At 40.1% G+C, this 22,185-nt stretch overlaps 1 protein-coding gene across 6 annotated transcripts in view; it reads left to right on the top strand.

Annotated features, from left to right (window-relative positions):
• The window catches only part of wdr17 (WD repeat domain 17), a 93,514-nt gene that overhangs the window by 60,594 nt on the left and 10,735 nt on the right, over positions 1-22,185 (top strand). For 4 of the 6 annotated variants that reach the window (XR_009821882.1, XR_009821883.1, XM_062027184.1 and 1 more), the window contains exons 24-29: positions 3,492-3,631; positions 4,500-4,611; positions 6,149-6,290; positions 12,901-13,003; positions 13,105-13,206; positions 18,105-18,203. Coding sequence is in view for 2 of the 6 variants with exons in the window: in XM_062027184.1 (XP_061883168.1) it covers positions 3,492-3,631; positions 4,500-4,611; positions 6,149-6,290; positions 12,901-13,003; positions 13,105-13,206; positions 18,105-18,203 (698 nt within the window). In the remaining 4 variants the exon portion in view is untranslated. Of the gene's footprint in view, positions 1-3,491; positions 3,632-4,499; positions 4,612-6,148; positions 6,291-12,900; positions 13,004-13,104; positions 13,234-13,338; positions 13,405-18,104; positions 18,204-22,185 lie in introns of all 6 variants that reach the window. The other 2 variants (XR_009821884.1, XR_009821885.1) reach the window with 2 other exon arrangements.

Here is a 22,185-nt window from a genome sequence, read left to right on the forward strand (position 1 = left end):
TTTAATACGGTAATACATTTGAAGTGCATACCTAGCAATTTCGACAAACTATTATCTTCATGTTTCCAGAAATCGGCTGGTGTGAGTTGAAGACAATTTGTCATATTCTGTATGTTCCACAGCAGTGGTTCTTAAACTTTATTCACCACTTACCACCTCAGAAAACACTTGGCTATCCCAAGTACCACCGTAATTGTTATGTTTACCGGAGGGAGTTGACGACACAGACACAAGGGGGCAGTAAAGCTCTTTGATTTATTATATACTGTATACAGACAATATATATATATAATAATAAAACAATACTAACAAACAACTATAGAATGGTGTGTGTGACAAAACCCAAGAGTGTGTGTGTGTGTGTGTGTGTGGCTGTGTGAGTGGTTAGCTCACATGTACCACCTAAGAAAACACTTGGCTATCCCAAGTACCACCGTAATTGTTATATTTACCGGAGGGAGTTGATGACACAGACACAAGGGGGCAGTAAAGCTCTATGATTTATTATATATATAGACAATATGTCAATGCGTGGTCTATGAGGTGTTTTGTTTTCCCGGAATGCAAAGGAAAGTGAAGGTAAGGACATATTTTATTATTACTATAAAAAAGTGACATGAAAAAACAAAACTTATGGGGCATGGCAAGAAGCATAACTATGAACAGGCATTAATATCAGAAGTAGCATGGCATGAAGTGAGCAGAGGTAGTAAGGATAATGTCACCAGGACGATCAACAGAAAAAGACAGGCTTAAATAACAGTGACATGATTAGTGACAGGTGCGCGAGTGCAAAACGTGAGACAGGTGCGTGACATGAGGACAGATGAAAACTAATGGTCGCTGTGGTGACAAAACAAACAAGAGTGCACAAAGAGTCCAAAAACAAAACCGAACATAACTAAAACAAAACATGATCACACAGACATGACACAATATATATATATATATATATATATATATATATATATATATATATATATATATATATATATATATATATATATATAATAATAAAACAATACTAACAAACAATTATAGAATGGTGTGTCTGACAAAACCCAAGAGTGTGTGTGTGTGTGTGTGTGTGTGGCTGTGTGAGTGGTTAGCTCACACGTACCACCTAAGAAAACACTTGGCTATCCCAAGTACCACCGTAATTGTTATGTTTACCGGAGGGAGTTGACGACACAGACACAAAGGGGAAGTAAAGATCTAGGATTTATTATATATATATAGACAATATATATATATATATATATATATATATATATATAAAATAATAAAACAATACTAACAAACAACTATAGAATGGTGTGTGTGACAAAACCCAAGAGTGTGTGTGTGTGTGTGTGGCTGTGTGAGTGGTTAGCTGTAGTGTGTGTTACCAAGTGTTGTGTAGAGCTGCCGGGGAAAAGCGGGTTCGAGCCCGCGCCGTGACACTAATGACCAACATTTCAAATACAGTAGCGCAGTAGGTCTAAGTATTCATGAAAAACAAGGCAGATGTAGAAGTCTATTTCATATTTTTGGCCACTGTAACATTACACTAGGGTTGTACGGTATACCGATGTTAGTATAGCACTGCGATACTAATTAATCATATTCGGTACTATACCGCCTCTGAAAAGTACCGGCCCCCAAACTAAATCACTAATCTAAGCTAAGTATCATCCCTGCAGGACGAGGAATAGCTAAACATGCTTCACTACACACCGTAGCTCACCGGCGTCAAAATGTAAATAAACGCCATTGGTGGATCTACACCTAACATCCACTGTAATGATACCAAGTACAAGAGTGTATCTAGTCAATACTACTATAATTAATTTTGGCATCACAACATTTTCTTTGTTTTTTTTATAATGTATATTATGTTTATAAACTCAGGAAATACTGTATGTCCATGGACACATGAGGACTTTGAATATGACCAATGTATGATCCTGTAACTCAGGGGTGTCCAAACTTTTTCCACTGAGGGCCGCACATGGAAAAATTAAAGCATGCGGGGGCCATTTTGATATTTTCCATTTTCAAACCATGACAAAATATATGGATTTAATTTTATTTTTTTTACCTTTAGGGTTCCCGGGGACCATGAAGGGTCTCAGTCATTAAAATGTTAAAAATAAGTCAAATTATAATTTTTTGGATTTGATTTAACGCTTACAGTAAATCTCTATACCAACTTCAGGTTGATATGAAGTAAAAAAAAAAAAAAAAAAAGGTTTTGTGCCTTTTTTTGTCAAAGACAACATTTCAGTTTTTTATAGTAAAGCTGAAATATGCAGTAGTTAATCAATAATGCAGGACACCATTGATTCATTATTATTTTTGAGTAATCACAGTGTAAAGATAAATAAAATCCCACTAAATATCTTTGGGATCCAAAAGGTGCCCCACTCATAAAATGATACATTTATTTATTTATTTTTTACTTTCAACACGAGATCAACTTCAGATATATCTGTTAATTTTACGTTTGAACAATTATTTTGGTTTGTTTTATGCTTTGTTTGATGTTTTTATACGGCAACCACACAATATATGCAATATTTTTTCCACACAAAACGTTTTAAAGTGACAGTAATTGGAGAATTAAAAATAATTCATTATAACATTGATTTTTTGGTATTTTTTTTTTTTGGAGCAATGGCAAAAAAAGAAAAATGAAGAAAGACAAAAGAAAAAAAACCAGCCTGCATGGCAGCTTTGTGCCAACTGCATTCCACTTTCTTAAATGTTTTTTTTTAATTTTTGCAATAGCATTTCCAGAATGTGTGGCCCCCGGGCCGCACGTTGGACACCCCTGCTGTAACTACTTGGTATCGGATTGACACCCAAATTTGTGGTATCATTCAAAACTAATGTAAAGTATGTAAAGTAAGTGATTATTGCATTTTAACAGAAGTGTAGATAGAACATGTTAAAAGAGAAAGTAAGCAGATATTAACAGCAAATGAACAAGTGGATTAATAATTCATTTTCTACCACTTGTCCTTAATAATGTTGACTAAATAATAGAATGATAATTGGAACAATATGTTACTGCATATGTCAGCAGACTAAATTAGGAACTTTTGTTTGTTTACTTACTACTAAAAGACAAGTTGCCTTGTATGTTCACTATTTTATTTAAGGACAAACTTGCAATAAGAAACATATGTTTAATGTACCCTAAGATACGTTGTTAAAATAAAGCAAATAATGCCATTTTTTGTGGTCCCCTTTATTTAGAAAAATATTGAAAAGTACCGAAAAGTATCAAAATAATTTTAGTACCAGGACAACATTACATTACACCCAGTTTGAACAGTAACACTGTGTTTAAATATTTAATTAAGTGATTATTTATGTACCACTAGTTTGAGAATTACTGTTCTACAGTATATCAGGGTTTTGAGGTCCGTGGTGGGGCGACTGTTTGGCGTCTTGGAGGCCGGGCCACAATGTTTGACCTTCAACACCCGTGTTGTTTGTGTTTTTAGCTGGCCATGTCTAGCCTGATCAGGGGTAATGAGCTGGAGCTGGCTGCGTGTATGGGTATAGTTCTTGGACCGCCGGCTGATCATAGCACCGCTTACTGCCTTGAGCTCCTGGCCAGGAAGTACATGGCCCCGTCGACATGGTAAGGGTCCTTACCAGACAAAGTTGATCTATATTCCCAGTATGAGTATACAGTTTTTGTATGATCCGGTTTTCTTTATAAAATGTTTTTTGACATTATTTTTGGGTGTCTGGAACGAATGAATTGTTCTGCATTATTTCTTATAGGAACATTTTATTTGTTGGACCTTTTGGATCAGATTACTAATCAAAATCTAGGTACCACCTAATATTTTTTGTCTCCAGTCCTTACAATTATGTATAACATCTACTTTGACTTATTCATTTATTTACTGAAAATAATTGTCAATGGTGTTATCGTCCCAATCAGTGGTGATAATTACAGTACTTGATATACATACACTATATTGCCAAAAGTATTTGGCCACCTGCCCTGACTCACATATGAACTTGAAGTGACATCCCGTCCCTTACCCATAGGGTTCAACATGATGTCGGTCCACCTTTTGCAGCTATTACAGCTTCAACTCTTCTGGGAAGGCTGTCCACAAGGTTGCGGAGTGTGTTTATAGGAATTTTTCGACCATTCTTCCAAAGGCCTGGCTCTCAGTCTCCGTTTTAATTCATCCCAAATGTGTTCTATGGGGTTCAGGTCAGGACTCCGTGCAGGCCAGTCAAGTTCATCCACACCAGACTCTGTCATCCATGTCTTTATGGACCTTGCTTTGTGCACTGGTGCACAGTCATGTTGGAAGAGGAAGGGGCAATATAGTGTATGTTTGCTCTAACGTTAGCCGCAATACCTTGAGTTTCTTCAAAGTTCTTTAAAGGCCCTTGTAATTAGATATTTGATTCATTGAACGTTTACATATTACTGGTTATACGGCATTGTTCACGGACTGATTTATCTTTGCTGTGTTCACATCCAGGGAGCTCTCAGCTGATATACTCACAATGATTCCTGAGAACCATACTTTACTGGCTAAGGTGTGTGCATTTTACACAGGAAGTGCTGCGGAAATCAACCAAATGCATGAACGGGTGAGTGGCCAACGTTGTACGACAATAATCACTCAATGAAATCACTTTGCGGCAATTTTTCTGAATTGAAACAAAAACATTTATTATTTGCAGACAAGGAGCGCTCTTATCCCTCAAGTTAAAGGCCTACTGAAATGCGGTTTTCTTATTTAAACGGGGATAGCAGGTCCATTCTGTGTCATACTTGATCATTTCGCGATATTGCCATATTTTTGCTGAAAGGATTTAGTAGAGAACATCGACGATAAAGTTCGCAACTTTTGCTCGCTGATAAAAAAGCCTTGCCTGTACCGGAAGTAGCGTGACGTCACAGGTTGTGGAGCTCCTCACATCTGCACATTGTTTACAATCATGGCCACCAGCAGCGAGAGCGATTCGGACCGAGAAAGCGACGATTTCCCCATTAATTTGAGCGAGGATGAAAGATTCGTGGATGAGGAAAGTGAGAGTGAAGGATTAGAGGGCAGTGGAAGCGATTCAGATAGGGAAGATGCTATGAGAGGCGGGTGGGACCTGATATTCAGCTGGGAATGACTAAAACAGTAAATAAACACAAGACATATATATACTCTATTAGCCACAACACAACCAGGCTTATATTTAATATGCCACAAATTAATCCCACATAACAAACACCTCCCTCCTCCCGTCCATATAACCCGCCAATACAACTCAAACACCCGCACAACACACTCAATCCCACAGCCCAAAGTACCGTTCACCTCCGCAAAGTTCATACAGCACATATATTTCCCCAAAGTTACGTACGTGACATGCACATAGCGGCACGCACGTACGGGCAAGCGATCAAATGTTTGGAAGCCGCAGCTGCGTACGTACTCACGGTACCGCGTCTGCGTATCCAACTCAAAGTCCTCCTGGTAAGAGTCTCTGTTGTCCCAGTTCTCCACAGGCCAATGGTAAAGCTTGACTGTCATCTGTCGGGAATGTAAACAATGAAACATCGGCTGTGTTTGTGTTGCTGCAGCCGGCCGCTAATACACCGCTTCCCACCTACAGCTTCCTTCTTTGCTGTCTCCATTGTTCATTGAACAAATTGCAAAAGATTCACCAACACAGATGTCCAGAATACTATGGAATTTTGCGATGAAAACAGACTACTTAATAGCTGACCACCATGCTGTCCCAAAATGTCCTCTACAATCCGTGACGTCATCATACCGAGACGTTTTCAGCAGGATATTTCGCGCGAAATTTAAAATTGCACTTTACTAATCTAACCCGGCCGTATTGGCATGTGTTGCAATGTTAAGATTTCATCATTGATATATAAACTATCAGACTGCGTGGTCGGTAGTAGTGGCTTTCAGTAGGCCTTTAATGAGCCAATTTTGTATACATTTTGCAAAAGTGATCCATTCTGCAAAAATACTTACTGACGCTGATTAAACGGCCTCGGACTGAATTCTGGAATTTCCACTTTAGATCATAATTATGATAGTAAATCATGTGTAAGCCTTTGTCTTCATCACGTCATCATATCAAGAACAAAACCAAATGATTTTTCTCATTTCAGTGCTGTCTTCCCTCAGTAGAAGAGTGTAAAGCCTTGGCAGAGGAAGCCATGTGCGATGGAGATCTGTTTTCAGCCGTTAAATATCACCTTCTGACCTCTGAACCCGAAAACGCCCTTAAGATGGGGATAGATCATATCAAAGGTATTGACCCCTGTCAAAAAATATGAATGCAACCATATATTTAATCGTTATTTGTACTAATTGAGAATCGGCGCCTCCGAGTCCATGGTTCTCGCCCGGAAAAGGGTGGATTGCCATTTCCGGGTTGGGGAGGAGACCCTGCCCCAAGTGGAGGAGTTCAAGTACCTCAGAGTCTTGTTCACGAGTGAGGGAAGAGTGGATCGTGAGATGGACAGGCGGATCGGTGCGGCGTCTTCAGTAATGCGGACGCTGTATCGATCCGTTGTGGTGAAGAAGGAGCTGAGCCAGAAGGCAAAGCTCTCAATGTACCGGTCGATCTACGTTCCAACCTATGGTCATGAGCTTTGGGTTATGACCGAAAGGACAAGATCACGGGTACAAGCGGCCGAAATGAGCTTCCTCCACCGGGTGGCGGGGCTCTCCCTTAGAGATAGGGTGAGAAGCTCTGTCATCCAGGAGGAGCTCAAAGTAAAGCCGCTTCTCCTCCACATGGAGAGGAGCCAGATGAGGTGGTTCGGGTATCTGGTCAGGATGCCACCCGAACGCCTCCCTAGGGAGGTGTTTCGGGCACGGGGAAGACCCAGGACACGCTGGGAAGACTATGTCTCCCAGCTGGCCTGGGAAAGCCTCGGGATCCCCCAGGAGGAGCTAGACGAAATGGCTGGGGAGAGGGAAGTCTGGGCTTCCCTACTTGGGCTGCTGCCCCAGCGACCCGACCTCGGATAAGCGGAAAAAGATGGATGGATGGATGGATTGTACTAATCCTAAATTATTTCGCATTGATCAGATTAATTACGTTGATCAGATTGATTACCTAATTTATTTTGATCTGACGTGCTTCTTTACCTTAACCGCGGATGGTTACCTAAAAGGTGTGTTGTTATACTGCCAGCACGCTCGGTGGCAACATGTCCTTCAAAACACACCCTGACTGACCTAGCTAATTTTGTTACCAAATTTGAGCAAATGAATGAGGCCACGAGGAAGACCGAGGACACATTGGTGGGACTAGGCCCAGTGTCCCAGAATCCACAGAGGACAAGTCAAGCAGGCGAGGTGGGCGACCACGGAACGGCCACTGGCCGTTAAGAAGGTGGACGCGAGTGGCGCCAGAACTTCAGCAGCAACGTCAATAAGTAGCGCTCTGATTAGTGCCCGGCAGCAGGTGAGCCTGCCGAACACTAATTAGAGGCAGGTGAAATCAATCAGCACCCATGGTAAACAAAACAAACCCAGGGACTGAGGGTGTCCAAAACTAAACAGAACATGATCCGGGCAACGGATCATGACAGTACCCCCCGTCCTTAAGGACAGATTCCAGATGTCCCCTGATACAACTAAGAAAAAGTTCAAAAGTCATGGGCGGGCGGAGGGTGGACTTGGTGGTGGGTCGCCAGGCCCAGCGTCCCAGAATCCACGGAGGACAAGTCAAGTGGCGGCGGCAAGTGGAATGCCGCTGCAGCAGGCGAGGCGGGCGACCACGGAACAGCCACTGGCCGTCGAGAAGGTGGACGCGAGTGGCGCCAGAATTTCAGCAGCAACGTGAATAAGTAGCTCTCTGACTAGTGAGTAGCAGGTGAGCCTGCCGAACACTAATCAGAGGCAGGTGAAATCAATCAGCACCCATGGTAACCAAAACAAACCCAGGGGTGCACAAAACAGGAACTTAGGGAGTCTAAAACTAAACAGAACAGGATCCAGGCAACGGATCATGACAGATGTCCCCTGATACAACTAAGAAAAAGTTCCAAAGTCATGGGCGGGCGGAGGGGGGACTTGGTGGTGGGTCGCCAGGCCCAGTGTCCCAGAATCCACCGAGGACAAGTCAAGTGGCGGCGGCAAGTGGAACGCTGCTGCAGCTGGCGAGGCTGGCAAGGCTGGCGAGGCAGGCGACCACGGAACAGCCACTGGCCATCGAGAAGGTGGACGCGAGTGGTGCCAGAACTTCAGCAGCTACGTGAATAAGTAGCTCTCTGATTAGTGCCCGGCAGCAGATGAGCCTGCCGAACACTAATCAGAGGCAGGTGAAATCAATCAGCACCCATGGTAACCAAAACAAACCCAGGGGTGCACAAAACAGGAACCGAGGGAGTCCAAAACTAAACCGAACAGGATCCGGGCATCGGATCATGACACAATGACTGAATAACAATGGGTCCATCCCGCTCTGACCACCCACCCAAAAGCAACAGTTTGTCCTGTGGAGCCGGAACAAGACCTGGATTGAGCTGAGCTTTGGGAAGCTGTGAACCAGAACTTGAAACGATTTGACATCTAGAGGTGACCTGACCTCAGTCTCATGCTGAGGTCAAGTTGGAGTTGATCCAACCTCGAACTGGAGCAGAATGGGATGAGTGACGGCTGCTGCACACTGAGTCATACTCACCAAGTACTTGGGGACAAGTCAGACTCCTCCGACCAATACTTCTTGCATTTGGCCTCCTTTGGCTTTAAGAACAGCATCGAAATTCCCCCGTCTGTCGCAGTTTGTCCTTTCTGCTGAGTCACGTCTCCTTGCTCAGTTCATTCTGCCATGTTTGCCATGATCCAAGGATGCAATGGCATGATTGCGGATGCAATCAAAAGCACTCTTCATTTTTTAGCAGAAAATAAAAATAAAAACAGCATAGGAAATGACTATTGAAGATGGACACAAAACCCACCAAATGTCTAAATTGTCATGTGGATTAAGACGGATTAGATTTGGAATAATATACTGTGGAAGTCGCTTCCTAGCGGTCCCACTGACAGACACTTCACAGGAGCCAGGCGTGCAAAGTTGAGCAAAGTTTTTAATGTACATAGATTTTCTCCAAGTCTTTCTCCCGCAGAACGTGACTTTTCAGTCACGTCCGTATCCTCTCTCCCCTCTTGCTCCCGGCCGCTTACTGTTAAAGACAACAGATGATTAGATTAACACGTACCACCTGTGAAATCTAATCACCTGCCAGCTGTGTCTCGCCGTCAGCACTGCCACACCCTCGTCTGATGGTGCTCTGTCCTCAGCACCATGGACAGAGGCGGTGACCTTTGCTCCTGCAGGCAGCGCTGGCCACATCTCCCTCCACATATACATTATATAACGTGTAAGAAAAGATATATCCATTTTTAAAATTCCCTAACACAGGGGTGTCAAATGTACGGCCCGAGGGCCGGATCAGGCCCGCGAACAGGTTTTATCCGGCCCGCGGGATGAGTTTGCTAAGTATAAAAAATGAGCCGCAATTTTTGAATGAAATAAACTGCTGTTCTTAATATGTCGGAATAGCAATTCTTTGTATCTTTGTAGATGATGCTACGTATGTAAAAAAATTAATAAACCACATGTTAGTGCACCAGTCGAGGAAAATGATCAAACTACATAAATAACATCCTGTAATTTGATTTTGATATAATTTTCTTATCTTGATGGATTGAAAATTAACACCAATGAGTTGACTGGTGAACATTATCACGTAATGAATATTAGTATTCAGAAAATATAAATAACGACAAATAAAGATAGAATACTATTAACCGCAACACGTAAGTGTAAAAAAAAAAAACAACATTATGATTTGTACATTTTCAGAATGTGCTTGTTCTATTTTTAAACAAAGAAAACTATCTGAAATTGTCTTTATTTTTAAGTTATCGTGCCGTGATTTCACCAGTCCGGCCCACTTGGGAGTAGATTTTTCTCCATGTGGCCCCCCATCTAAAATGAGTTTGACACCCCTGTGTTATCACTATTTGTTTCTTTTATTTTGCACGTCCAGACAGATGTTTGTATCTATATTTATTACTTCATTAATCCATTGAGAGAAATGACATTGTCAGGTTCAAACACTGATGACATCTATTAAACAAGACAAGAAGCAAGGAATTAAACAGAGACAGAATTAAAATTTGGCTCAATTGAGGAGAAACGCCTGGACTGTACTCTTTGCACAGTTCCACCACCCTCTGACGAAAGATTGTACGCCTCCTCTTTTATTTGGACTTTCCCTGATTACATGGCAACAGCTGTTTCTAAAGGAAGGGGGTCGTAAACAAGTGCTGCCTTTGGCCACAAAACAGTTCAAAGAAAAGGTCGTTAAACGGTTCAAAGAAAAGGTCCCTGGAGGGGAGTCTGGTCCTGTTTCCTCTCCGCTTTGTAGTTCTCGGGTCAAGACAAAATATTTCTGTGGATTACAATACATCAAAGAAACAGAACACCTTCATGTTGCTTCCCATTGTTTGAATAATTGTTTCTAAATTATCACAAAAACTTTGTATTACGTTGTGTTCCTGACAAGAAGACAAAAGGCCGTCTTTTGAAACCTACCAAGAGTAAGGCTCATAAAACTCCACTGTGTAGGGGAGGGGGGGAAGCAAGATGGTGTTCCTGTGTTCTCTCACGTATGGTAATCAACAGAAGGATGTTGTTCTGGCCCAAGGACTTCAAAGCGGAGAGAACCAAGGATCTGCCCAATTTCCAGACGAACTCTTTTTGAACTATTTTACGAACTCTTTTTGAACTATTTCATGGAACTCTTTTTGAACTATTTTACGACCTCTTTTTTTGAACTGTTCGGTAACCAAAGGCAACGCTGTTTACGACCCCCTTCCCTCTGGAAGCAGCTGTGGTCAGGTGGGGGGAGAAAGTCAAATAAAGAAGGAGGAGTGCAATCTTTGGGCAGAGCGTGCTGGAGATTGTACAAACCCCGTTTCCATATGAGTTGGGAAATTGTGTTAGATGTAAATATAAACGGAATACAATGATTTGCAAATCATTTTCAACTCATATTCAGTTGAATATGCTACAAAGACAACATATTTGATGTTCAAACTGATAAACATTTTTTTTTTGCAAATAATCATTAACTTTACAATTTGATGCCAGCAACACGTGACAAAGAAGTTGGGAAAGGTGGCAATAAATACTGATAAAGTTGAGGAATGCTCATCAAACACTTATTTGGAACATCCCACAGGTGAACAGGCAAATTGGGAACAGGTGGGTGCCATGATTGGGTATAAAAGTAGATTCCATGAAATGCTCAGTCATTCACAAACAAGGATGGGGCGAGGGTCACCACTTTGTCAACAAATGCGTGAGCAAATTGTTGAACAGTTTAAGAAAAACCTTTCTCAACCAGCTATCGCAAGGAATTTAGGGATTTCACCATCTACGGTCCGTAATATCATCAAAGGGTTCAGAGAATCTGGAGAAATCACTGCACGTAAGCAGCTAAGCCCGTGACCTTCCATCCCTCAGGCTGTACTGCATCAACAAGCGACATCAGTGTGTAAAGGATATCACCACATGGGCTCAGGAACACTTCAGAAAACCACTGTCAGTAACTACAGTTGTTCGCTACATCTGTAAGTGCAAGTTAAAACTCTCCTATGCAAGGCGAAAACCGTTTATCAACAACACCCAGAAACGCCGTCGGCTTCGCTGGGCCTGAGCTCATCTAAGATGGACTGATACAAAGTGGAAAAGTGTTCTGTGGTCTGACGAGTCCACATTTCAATTTTTTTTTGGAAACTGTGGACGTCGTGTCTTCCGGACCAAAGACGAAAATAACCATTCGGATTGTTATAGGCGCAAAGTTGAAACGCCAGCATCTGTGATGGTATGGGGGTGTATTAGTGCCCAAGACATGGGTAACTTACACATCTGTGAAGGCGCCATTAATGCTGAAAGGTACATACAGGTTTTGGAGCAACATATGTTGCCATCCAAGCAACGTTACCATGGACGCCCCTGCTTATTTCAGCAAGAAAATGCCAAGCCACGTGTTACATCAACGTGGCTTCATAGTAAAAGAGTGCGGGTACTAGACTGGCCTGCCTGTAGTCCAGACCTGTCTCCCATTGAAAATGTGTGGCGCATTATGAAGCCTAAAATAGCACAACGGAGACCCCCGGACTGTTGAACAACTTAAGCTGTACATCAAGCAAGAATGGGAAAGAATTCCACCTGAGAAGCTTCAAAAATGTGTCTCCTCAGTTCCCAAACGTTTACTGAGTGTTGTTAAAAGGAAAGGCCATGTAACACAGTGGTGAACATGCCCTTTCCCAACTACTTTGGCACGTGTTGCAGCCATGAAATTCTAAGTTAATTATTATTTGCAAAAAAAAAATTAAGTTTATGAGTTTGAACATCAAATATGTTGTCTTTGTAGTGCATTCAATTGAATATGGGTTGAAAAGGATTTGCAAATCATTGTATTCCGTTTATATTTACATCTAACACAATTTCCCAACTCATATGGAAACGGGGTTTGTAGAAGGATACAATGTCCGGGCGACTCTCCTCAATATATTGAGTCCAAATTTTGAATTCTGTCTCTGTTTAATTCTTTGCCTCTTGTCTTGTTTAATAAATGTCATCAGTGTTTGAACCTGACACCCATCCTACACAGTGGAGTTTTTACAAGCCTTCTTCTTGGTAGGATCAAAGACAGCTTTTGTCTTCTCCCTGGGAACTCGTGGCAACACAAAGTTTGGTGATAACTTAGAAACAATTATTCTGACAGACATTACAATTATACCGTTTGTTAGGTGCACGTGGCATCACTACGAAAGTACTGCTTACTTGATACAATTAATTACATGCTTGTTTTATTCTCATTCCCGCCAGACCAGATGAGTGGATCCGATTGGACAGTGGACAGTGTTCGTCCAATCCTGGACTTGCTGAGTTATATCCGAACGGACCGACTTCTCATGGCCAAGTTCACAGAGTAAACACCTTGTGGTTATGGAAATATTCATTGTTTTCCTCACTTTATGGTTACTTTCCGTACATTGTCAGAATTGACACGATCCTCATGTGTGTTTGCAGAGCTCGCAGCGAGCTGCTGATCCTGTGTGGTTACATCGGAAGTCTGCTGGCCATACGGAGACAGTACTCGAGCATCGTACCTGCTCTGTATGAATACACCAGGTAGACGCACGGATTCACTATGAGAACGTACGACTAATTGGAAGCTAATTGGAAGCTATTGGACTTCTTACTATTTATTTATTCACCTTGATGCATATTTTTGTTGCATGTATTGCACCGCACAATGCACAGTTAGGAAAAGGGGAGATGTCAGCCCTGGGCGACTCCGGAGTTTGGTGCCTTGCTGAAGGGCACTCTGTAAGTACTCCGGAAACAAACCAGCTTCTCTCCAGTAATCCGTTCCCTCTGCCTTGAGAGTCAAACCTTTGCCACATAGTAAAGTACAATAATTTGATACAAAATTCGAAATAAGTTAGATTGGATTTTCTGAAAACTATATAAAAATAGAATGGAACAGAAAAAGAGTTTGGCAAACAACAAAAAAATGTTTCCGACATTCTGGAACCTTCCTAGGTATGTTTTCAAGTTATACTGATTAAATGTGAAGCCACATTTCAAAGTAAATGATCCAGTGACGTGGTATTGTTTTTTTTTACGTACACTATATTGCCAAAAGTACACACATATGAACTTAAAATGCCATCCCATTCCTAACCCATAGGGTTCAATATAACGCCGGTCCACCTTTTGCAGCTATTACGGCTTCAACTCTTCTGGGAAGGCTGTCCACAAGGTTGCGGAGTGTGTTTATAGGTATTTTCCACCATTCTTCCAAAAGCCTGGCTCTCAGTCTCCGTTCTAATTCATCCCAAAGGTGTTCTATCGGGTTCAGGTCAGGACTCTGTGCAGGCCAGTCAAGTTCATCCACACCAGACTCTGTCATCCATGTCTTTATGGACCTTTTTTTGTGCGGGAAGAGGAAGGGACCCGCTCAAGGAGTTGGGCTTGGCCCCTAAGTTCATTTCGGACTGCATTGTGCCGAGTGTGAAATTTGGTGGAGGAGGAATTATGGTGTGGGGTTGTTTTTTTCAGGAGTTGGGCTTGGCTCCTTAGTTCCAGTGAAATTAACTTTGAATGCTCCAGGATACCAAAACATTTTTGGACAATTCCATGCTCCCAACCTTCCTCTTCCAACATGACCGTGCACCAGTGCAGAAAGCAAGGTCCATAAAGACATGGATGACAGAGTCTGGTGTGGATGAACTTGACTGGCCTGCACAGAGTCCTGACATGAACCCCATAGCACACCTTTGGGATGAATTAGAACGGAGACTGAGAGCCAGGCCTTCTCCACCAATCGGAAGAATGGTGGAAAATTCCTATAAACACACTCCGCGACCTTGTGGACAGCCTTCCCAGAAGAGTTGAAGCTGTAATATAGCTGCAAAAGGTGGACCCACATCATATTGAACCCTATGGGTTAGGAATGGGATGGCACTTCAAGTTCATATGTGAGTCAAGGCAGGTGGCCCAATACTTTTAACAATATAGTGTATTTTATTGTCCGATCAGACAAAATGATTACATCACACATTGACATGGAACACATTACACAGGTTGCATGACTGCCTCCCCCTGATTACTGGTCTAATAATAAGACATTGTGTGAAACTAAGTTGAGCTAGAAGTTGCCTGGGTAGTTGGTTCTCTAAAGACAATATCTAATTTGAATCTAAATATAAATCCAAACAAATTAACAACCAATATAGTTGTCTACTGTGGCTCTAAAGCTTTTAGCACTGCCAAGATGCCATTGAGCAAAGCACCAAAACCCTGCTGCTCCGGGGCACATCCCTCCTCTGTATGTACAAACCCCAAAACCAGTGAAGTTGGCACGTTGTGTAAATAGTAAATAAAAACAGAATACAATGATTTGCAAATCCTTTTCAACTTATATTCAATTGAATAGACTGCAAAGACAAGATATTTAATGTTCAAACTGGAAAACGTTGTTATTTTTTGCAAATATTAGCTCATTTGGAATTTGATGCCTGCAACATGTTTCAAGAAGAGCTGGCACCAGTGGCAAAAAAGACTGAGAAAGTTAAGGAATGCTCATGAAACACTTATTTGGAACATCCCACAGGTGAACAGGCTAATTGGGAACAGGTGGGTGCCATGATTGGGTATAAAAGTAGATTCCATGAAATGCTCAGTCATTCACAAACAAGGATGGGGCGAGGGTCACCACTTTGTCAACTAATGCGTGAGCAAATTGTTGAACAGTTTAAGAACAACATTTCTCAATGATCTTTTGCAAGGAATTTAGGGATTTCACCGTCTACGGTCGGTAATATCGTCAAAAGGTTCAGAGAATCTGGAGAAATCACTGATATTACGTACCTTCGATCCCTCAGGCGGTACTGCATCAAGTGTGTAAAGGATATCACCACATGGGCTCAGGAACACTTCATAAAACCACTGTAAGTAACTACAGTTTGTCACTACATCTGTAAGTGCAAGTTAAACCACTACTATGCAAAGCCAAAGCCATTTATCAACAACACCCAAAAAAATCAGCCGGCTTGGCTGGGCCCGAGCTCATCTAAGATGGACTGACGCAAAGTGGAAAAGTGTTCTGTGGTCTGACGAGTCCACATTTCAAATTGTTTCTGGAAACTGTGGCCGTCGTGTCCTCCGGACCAAAGAGGGAAAAGAACCATCCGGATTGTTATAGGCGCAAAGTTGAAAAGCCAGCATGTGTGATTGTATGGGGGTGTATTAGTGCCTAAGGCAGGGGTCACCAACCTTTTAGAAACCAAGAGCTACTTCTTGGGTAGTGATTAATGCGAAGGGCTACCAGTTTGATACACACTTAAATAAATTGCCAGAAATAGCCAATTTGCTCAATTTACCTTTAACTCTATGTTATTATTAATAATTAATGATATTTACACTTAATTGAATGATTTAAAAGAGGAGAAAACACAAAAAAAATGACAATTAAATTTTGAAACATAGTTTATCTTCAACTTTGACTCTTTAAAATTCAAAATTCAACCGAAAAAAAGAAGAGAAAAACTAGCTAATTCGATTCTTTTTGAAAAAATTAAAAAAAGAATTTATGGAACATCATTAGTAATATTTCCTGATTAAGATTAATTTTAGAATTTTGTTGACATGTTTTAAATAGGTTAAAATCCGACCTGCACTTTGTTAGAATATATAACAAATTGGACCAAGCTATATTTCTAACAAAGACAAATCATTATTTCTTCTATATTTTCCAGAATAAAATGTTTAAAAGAAATTCAAAAGACTTTGAAATAAGATTTTAAATTTGATTCTACAGATTTTCTAGATTTGCCAGAATAATTGTTTTGAATTGTAATCATAATAAGTTTGAAGAAATATTTCACAAATATTCTTCGTCGAAAAAACAGAAGCTAAAATGAAGAATTAAATTAAAATGTATTTATTATTCTTTACAATAAAAAAAATAAATTTACTTGAACATTGATTTAAATTGTCAGGAAAGAAGAGGAAGGAATTTAAAAGGTAAAAAGGTACCGTAATTTCCGGACTATAAGCCGCTACTTTTTCCCCTCGTTCTGGTCCCTGCGGCTTATACAAGGGTGCGGCTTATTTACGGCCTGTTCTTCTCCGACACCGACGAAGAGGATTTCGGTGGTTTTAGTACGCAGGAGGAAGACGATGACACAATGATTAAAGACTGACTTTTCATATACCGGTAGGCTGGTTATTTTGATAACGTACAGGCGAGCACTTTGTACTACTTTGCACCGTTGTATTATTTGTACTCTGCACGGATGCTGTTCGCCATGTCAAAGATGTGAAAGTTTGAATTGAATGATTGAAAGATTTATAGTTATACTACGGTAATTACACATCAAAACCCTGCGGCTTATAGTCGGGTGCGGCTTATATATGGAGCAATCTGTATTTTCCCCTAAATTTAGCTGGTGCGGCTTATAGTCCGGAAATTACGGTATATGTGTTTAAAAAAGGTTGTATTTTTTCTCTAAAATTGTCTTTCTGAAAGTTATATAAAAATTATGAATTTATTTAAACAAGTGAAGACCAAGTCTTTCAAATATTTTCTTGGATTTTCAAATTCTATTTGAGTTTTGTCTCTCTTAGAATTAAAAATGTCGGGCAAAGCGAGACCAGCTTGCTAGTAAATAAATACAATTTAAAAAATAGAGGCAGCTTACTGTTAAGTGCTGCTATTTGAGCTATTTTTAGAACAGGCCAGCGGGCTACTCATCTGGTCCTTACGGGCTACCTGGTGCCCGCGGGCACCGCGTTGGTGACCCCTGGCCTAAGGCATGGATAACTTCCACATCTGTGAAGGCACCATTAATGCTGAAAGGTACATACAGGTTTTGGACGCCCCTGCTTATTTCAGCAAGACAATGCCAAGCCACGTGTTACATCAACGTGGCTTCGTAGTAAAAGAGTGCGGGTACTAGACTGGCCTGCCTGTAGTCCAGACCTGTCTCCCATTGAAAATGTGTGGCACATTATGAAGCCTAAAATAGCACAACGGAGACCCCCGGACTGTTGAACAACTTAAGCTGTACATCAAGCAAGAATGGGAAAGAATTCCACTTGAAAAACTCGAAAATGTGGTCTCGGAAGTTTCCAAACGTTTACTGAGTGTTGTTAAAAGGAAAGGCCATGTAACACAGTGGTAAAAATGCCCCTGTGCCAACTTTTTTGCAATGTGTTGCTGCCATTAAATTTAAATTTAATGATTATTTGGGGAAAAAAAAAAAATAGTTTCTCAGTGTGAACATTAAATATCTTGTCTTTGCAGTCTATTCAATTGAATATAAGTTGAAAAGGATTAGCAAATCATTGTATTCTCTTTTTATTTACCATTTACATGCCAACTTCACTGGTTTTGGGTTTTGTAATACCCATCTGAGAGCAGTAAAGTTTCCTAACAGTATAATATTTGAGATGATGTAAAAAACAAAACAATACTACCGGTAAATTGAACAATGACTTAAGTTTCCCTCTCTGTTACGCAGTCAGTTATTGAAGCGGAGAGAAGTGAGTCTTCCTCTGAAAATTGAGCAGCTGTCGATGGAGCTGGATGCCTGGCGGGCGTGCACTCAAAGTAACGGCAAGTAGGTCAACACACACACACACACACACACACACACACACACACACACACACACACACACACACACACACACACACACACACACACACACACACACAAAGGGTACAACAATACATTGGGTGGTCTATGTCCGGTAGTACTATAAATCCAACAATGCACAACTTATATTCACTTTATCAACTTCTGACGATGAGATTCAGCACTCTACGACTCCTTAATGCTCCAATTGTGATGCTACCAGAGTCGTAGTCTTGAGGACGGGACTTGTAATTCCCATCCAAAACGCTAGGTGGCAGTGTCTCCTGAGGGAAACTACCCAAATGGCCACTTTGCTGCCGCCAAAAATGTATTTCAAGTAATATTTTGATATTGACACATCTTATCGCTGCATATTCTACTAGAATAGCCTTATTAGCGTTACATATATATAAATCAAGTACTTACTGTACTGTTTACTTGTTGAAATACCCTTTTTAGAGCTAAAAACTACCCAAATGGCCACTTTGCTGCTGCCAAAAATTGATTTCAAGTAACATTTTGATATTGACACATTTCATCTCTGCATATTTTACTAGAATACCTTTATTAGCATTACATATATGTAAATCAAGTACCTACTGTACTGTTTACTTGTTGAAATACCCTTTTTGGAGCTAAAAACTACCCAAATGGCCACTTTATTGCTGCCGAAAATTGATTTCAAGTAATATTTTGATATTGACACATTTAATCTCTGCATATTTTACTAGAATAGCCTTATTAGCATTACATATATATAAATCAAGTACCTAGTGTACTGTTTACTTGTTTAAATACCCTTTACAAAGCTAAAAACTACCAAAACGACCACTTTGCTGCTGCCAAAAATTGTTTTCAAGTAACATTTTGATATCGACACATTTCATCTCTGCATATTTTACTAGAATACCTTAATGAAATTACATATATTTAAAATCAAGTACCTACTGTACTGTTTACTTGTTGACATACCCTTTTGAGAGCTAAAAACTACCTAAATGGCCACTTTGCTGCTGCCAAAAATTGATTTCAAGTAATATTTTGATATTGACACATTTAATCTCTGCATATTTTACTAGAATAGCCTTATTAGCGTTACATATACAGTATATAAATCAAGTACTTACTGTACTGTTTACTTGTTGAAATACCCTTTTCAAAGCTAAAAACTACCAAAACGACCACTTTGCTGCTGCCAAAAAATTATTTCAAGTAACATTTTGATATTGAAACATTTCATCTCTGCATATTTTACTAGAATACCTTTATGAGCATTACATATATCAAAATCAAAAACCTACTGTACTGTTTACTTGTTGAAATACCCTTTTTGGAGCTAAAAACTACCCAAATGGCCACTTTGTTGCTGCCGAAAATTGATTTCATGTAATATTTTGATATTGACACATCTTATTGCTGCATATTTTACTAGAATAGCCTTATTAGCATTACATATATTTAAAATCAAGTACCTACTGTACTGTTTACTTGTTGAAATACCCTTTTTACAGCTAAAAACTACACAAATGGCCACTTTGCTGCTGCCAAAAATTGATTTCAAGTAATATTTTGATATTGACACATTTAATCTCTGCATATTTTACTAGAATAGCCTTATTAGCATTACATATATATAAATCAAGTACCTAGTGTACTGTTTACTTGTTTAAATACCCTTTACAAAGCTAAAAACTACCAAACGACCACTTTGCTGCTGCCAAAAATTGTTTTCAAGTAACATTTTGATATCGACACATTTCATCTCTGCATATTTTACTAGAATACCTTAATGAAATTACATATATTTAAAATCAAGTACCTACTGTACTGTTTACTTGTTGACATACCCTTTTGAGAGCTAAAAACTACCTAAATGGCCACTTTGCTGCTGCCAAAAATTGATTTCAAGTAATATTTTGATATTGACACATTTAATCTCTGCATATTTTACTAGAATAGCCTTATTAGCGTTACATATACAGTATATAAATCAAGTACTTACTGTACTGTTTACTTGTTGAAATACCCTTTTCAAAGCTAAAAACTACCAAAACGACCACTTTGCTGCTGCCAAAAAATTATTTCAAGTAACATTTTGATATTGAAACATTTCATCTCTGCATATTTTACTAGAATACCTTTATGAGCATTACATATATCAAAATCAAAAACCTAATGTACTGTTTACTTGTTGAAATACCCTTTTTGGAGCTAAAAACTACCCAAATGGCCATATTGCTGCTGCCGAAAATTGATTTCAAGTAATATTTTGATATTGACACATTTCATCTCTGCATATTTTACTAGAATACCTTTATGAGCATTACATATATTTAAAATCAAGTACCTACTGTACTGTTTACTTGTTGACATACCCCTTTTAGAGCTAAAAACTACCCAAATGGCCACATTGCTGCTGCCGAAAATTAATTCCTGATAATATTAACAATAATGACAAAATGTCAAAACATTTCTCTAAAAAACAATATTATGCATTCTGAAAATGTAAACGATAGCATGAATATACCTACCAATTTCAGAAAATTTCACTAGCAAACACTTTGTTTAAAAGGTTTTTACTGTACCAAAATTCTAAATAACTAAAGAAAAATCTAATGGAAAAGAACATCTTAGTTTATTATGCACACGTTACCAAGAAAAGGAAGCCGCAGGTTGCCCAAGCCCTGAACGAGTTGCGGCAGAGGACGGTCAAATTTGCAACGCTATTAGGCAGTTTGGGCTGTGGGACACCAGAGAGTTGTGTTATTGTAAACTAACAAAACTGTTAAAGAACTATTTATAGTCGTGGTCACATTTGTAAAGAACATAATGTCATGGCTGTCTTGAGTTTCCAATCATTTCTACAACTCTTATTTTTTTGTGATGGAGTGATTGGAGCACATACTTGTTGGTCACAAAAAACATTCATGAAGTTTATGAATTTATTATGGGTGTACTGAAAATGTGAGCAAATGTGCTGGGTCAAAAGTATACATACAGCAATGTTAATATTTGGCAAGTTTCACTGCAATAAGGCGCTTTTGGTAGCCATCCACAAGCTTCTGCTTGCATTTTTGACCACTCCTTTTGACAAAATTGGTGCAGTTCAGCTAAATTTGTCAGTTTTCCTGACGTGGACTTGTTTCTTCAGCATTGTCCACATTTTGGGAAGGCCATTCTAGCACCCTAATTCTAGCCTGATTTAGCCATTCCTTTACCACTTTTGACGTGTGTTTGGAGTCATTGTCCTGTGGGAACACCCAACTGCGCCCAAGACCCAACCTCCGGGCTGATGATTTTAGGTTGTCCTGAAGAATTTGGAGGTAATCCTCCTTTTTCATTGTCCCATTTACTCTCTGTAAAGCACCAGTTCCATTGGCAGCAAAACAGGCCCAAAGCATAATACTACCACCACCATGCTTGACGGTAGGTTTGGTGTTCCTGGGATTAAAGGCCTCACCTTTTCTCCTCCAAACATATTGCTGACCACAGAACTTTCCTCCAGAAGGTCTTATCTTTGTCCATGTGATGTCAGATGAAACAAAAATGGAGCTGTTTGGCCACAATACCCAGCAATATGTTTGGAGGAGAAAAGGTGAGGCCTTTAATCCCAGGAACACCATATCTACCGTCAAGCATGGTGGTGGTAGTATTATGCTCAGGGCCTGTTTTGCTGCCAATGGAACTGGTGCTTTACAGAAAGTAAATGGGACAATGAAAAAGGAGGATTACCTCCAAATTCTTCAGGACAACCTAAAATCATTAGCCCGGAGGTTGGGTCTTGGGCGCAGTTGGGTGTTCCAACAGGACAATGACCCCAAACACACGTCAAAAGTGGTAAAGGAATGGCTAAATCAGGCTAGAATGAAGGTTTTAGAATGACCTTACCAAAGTCCTGACTTAAACGTGTGGACAATGCTGAAGAAACAAGTCCATGTCAGAAAACCAACACATTTAGCTGAACT

Source organism: Entelurus aequoreus, linkage group LG18 (assembly GCF_033978785.1).
Source record: "Entelurus aequoreus isolate RoL-2023_Sb linkage group LG18, RoL_Eaeq_v1.1, whole genome shotgun sequence".
Lineage (NCBI taxonomy): Eukaryota > Metazoa > Chordata > Actinopteri > Syngnathiformes > Syngnathidae > Entelurus > Entelurus aequoreus.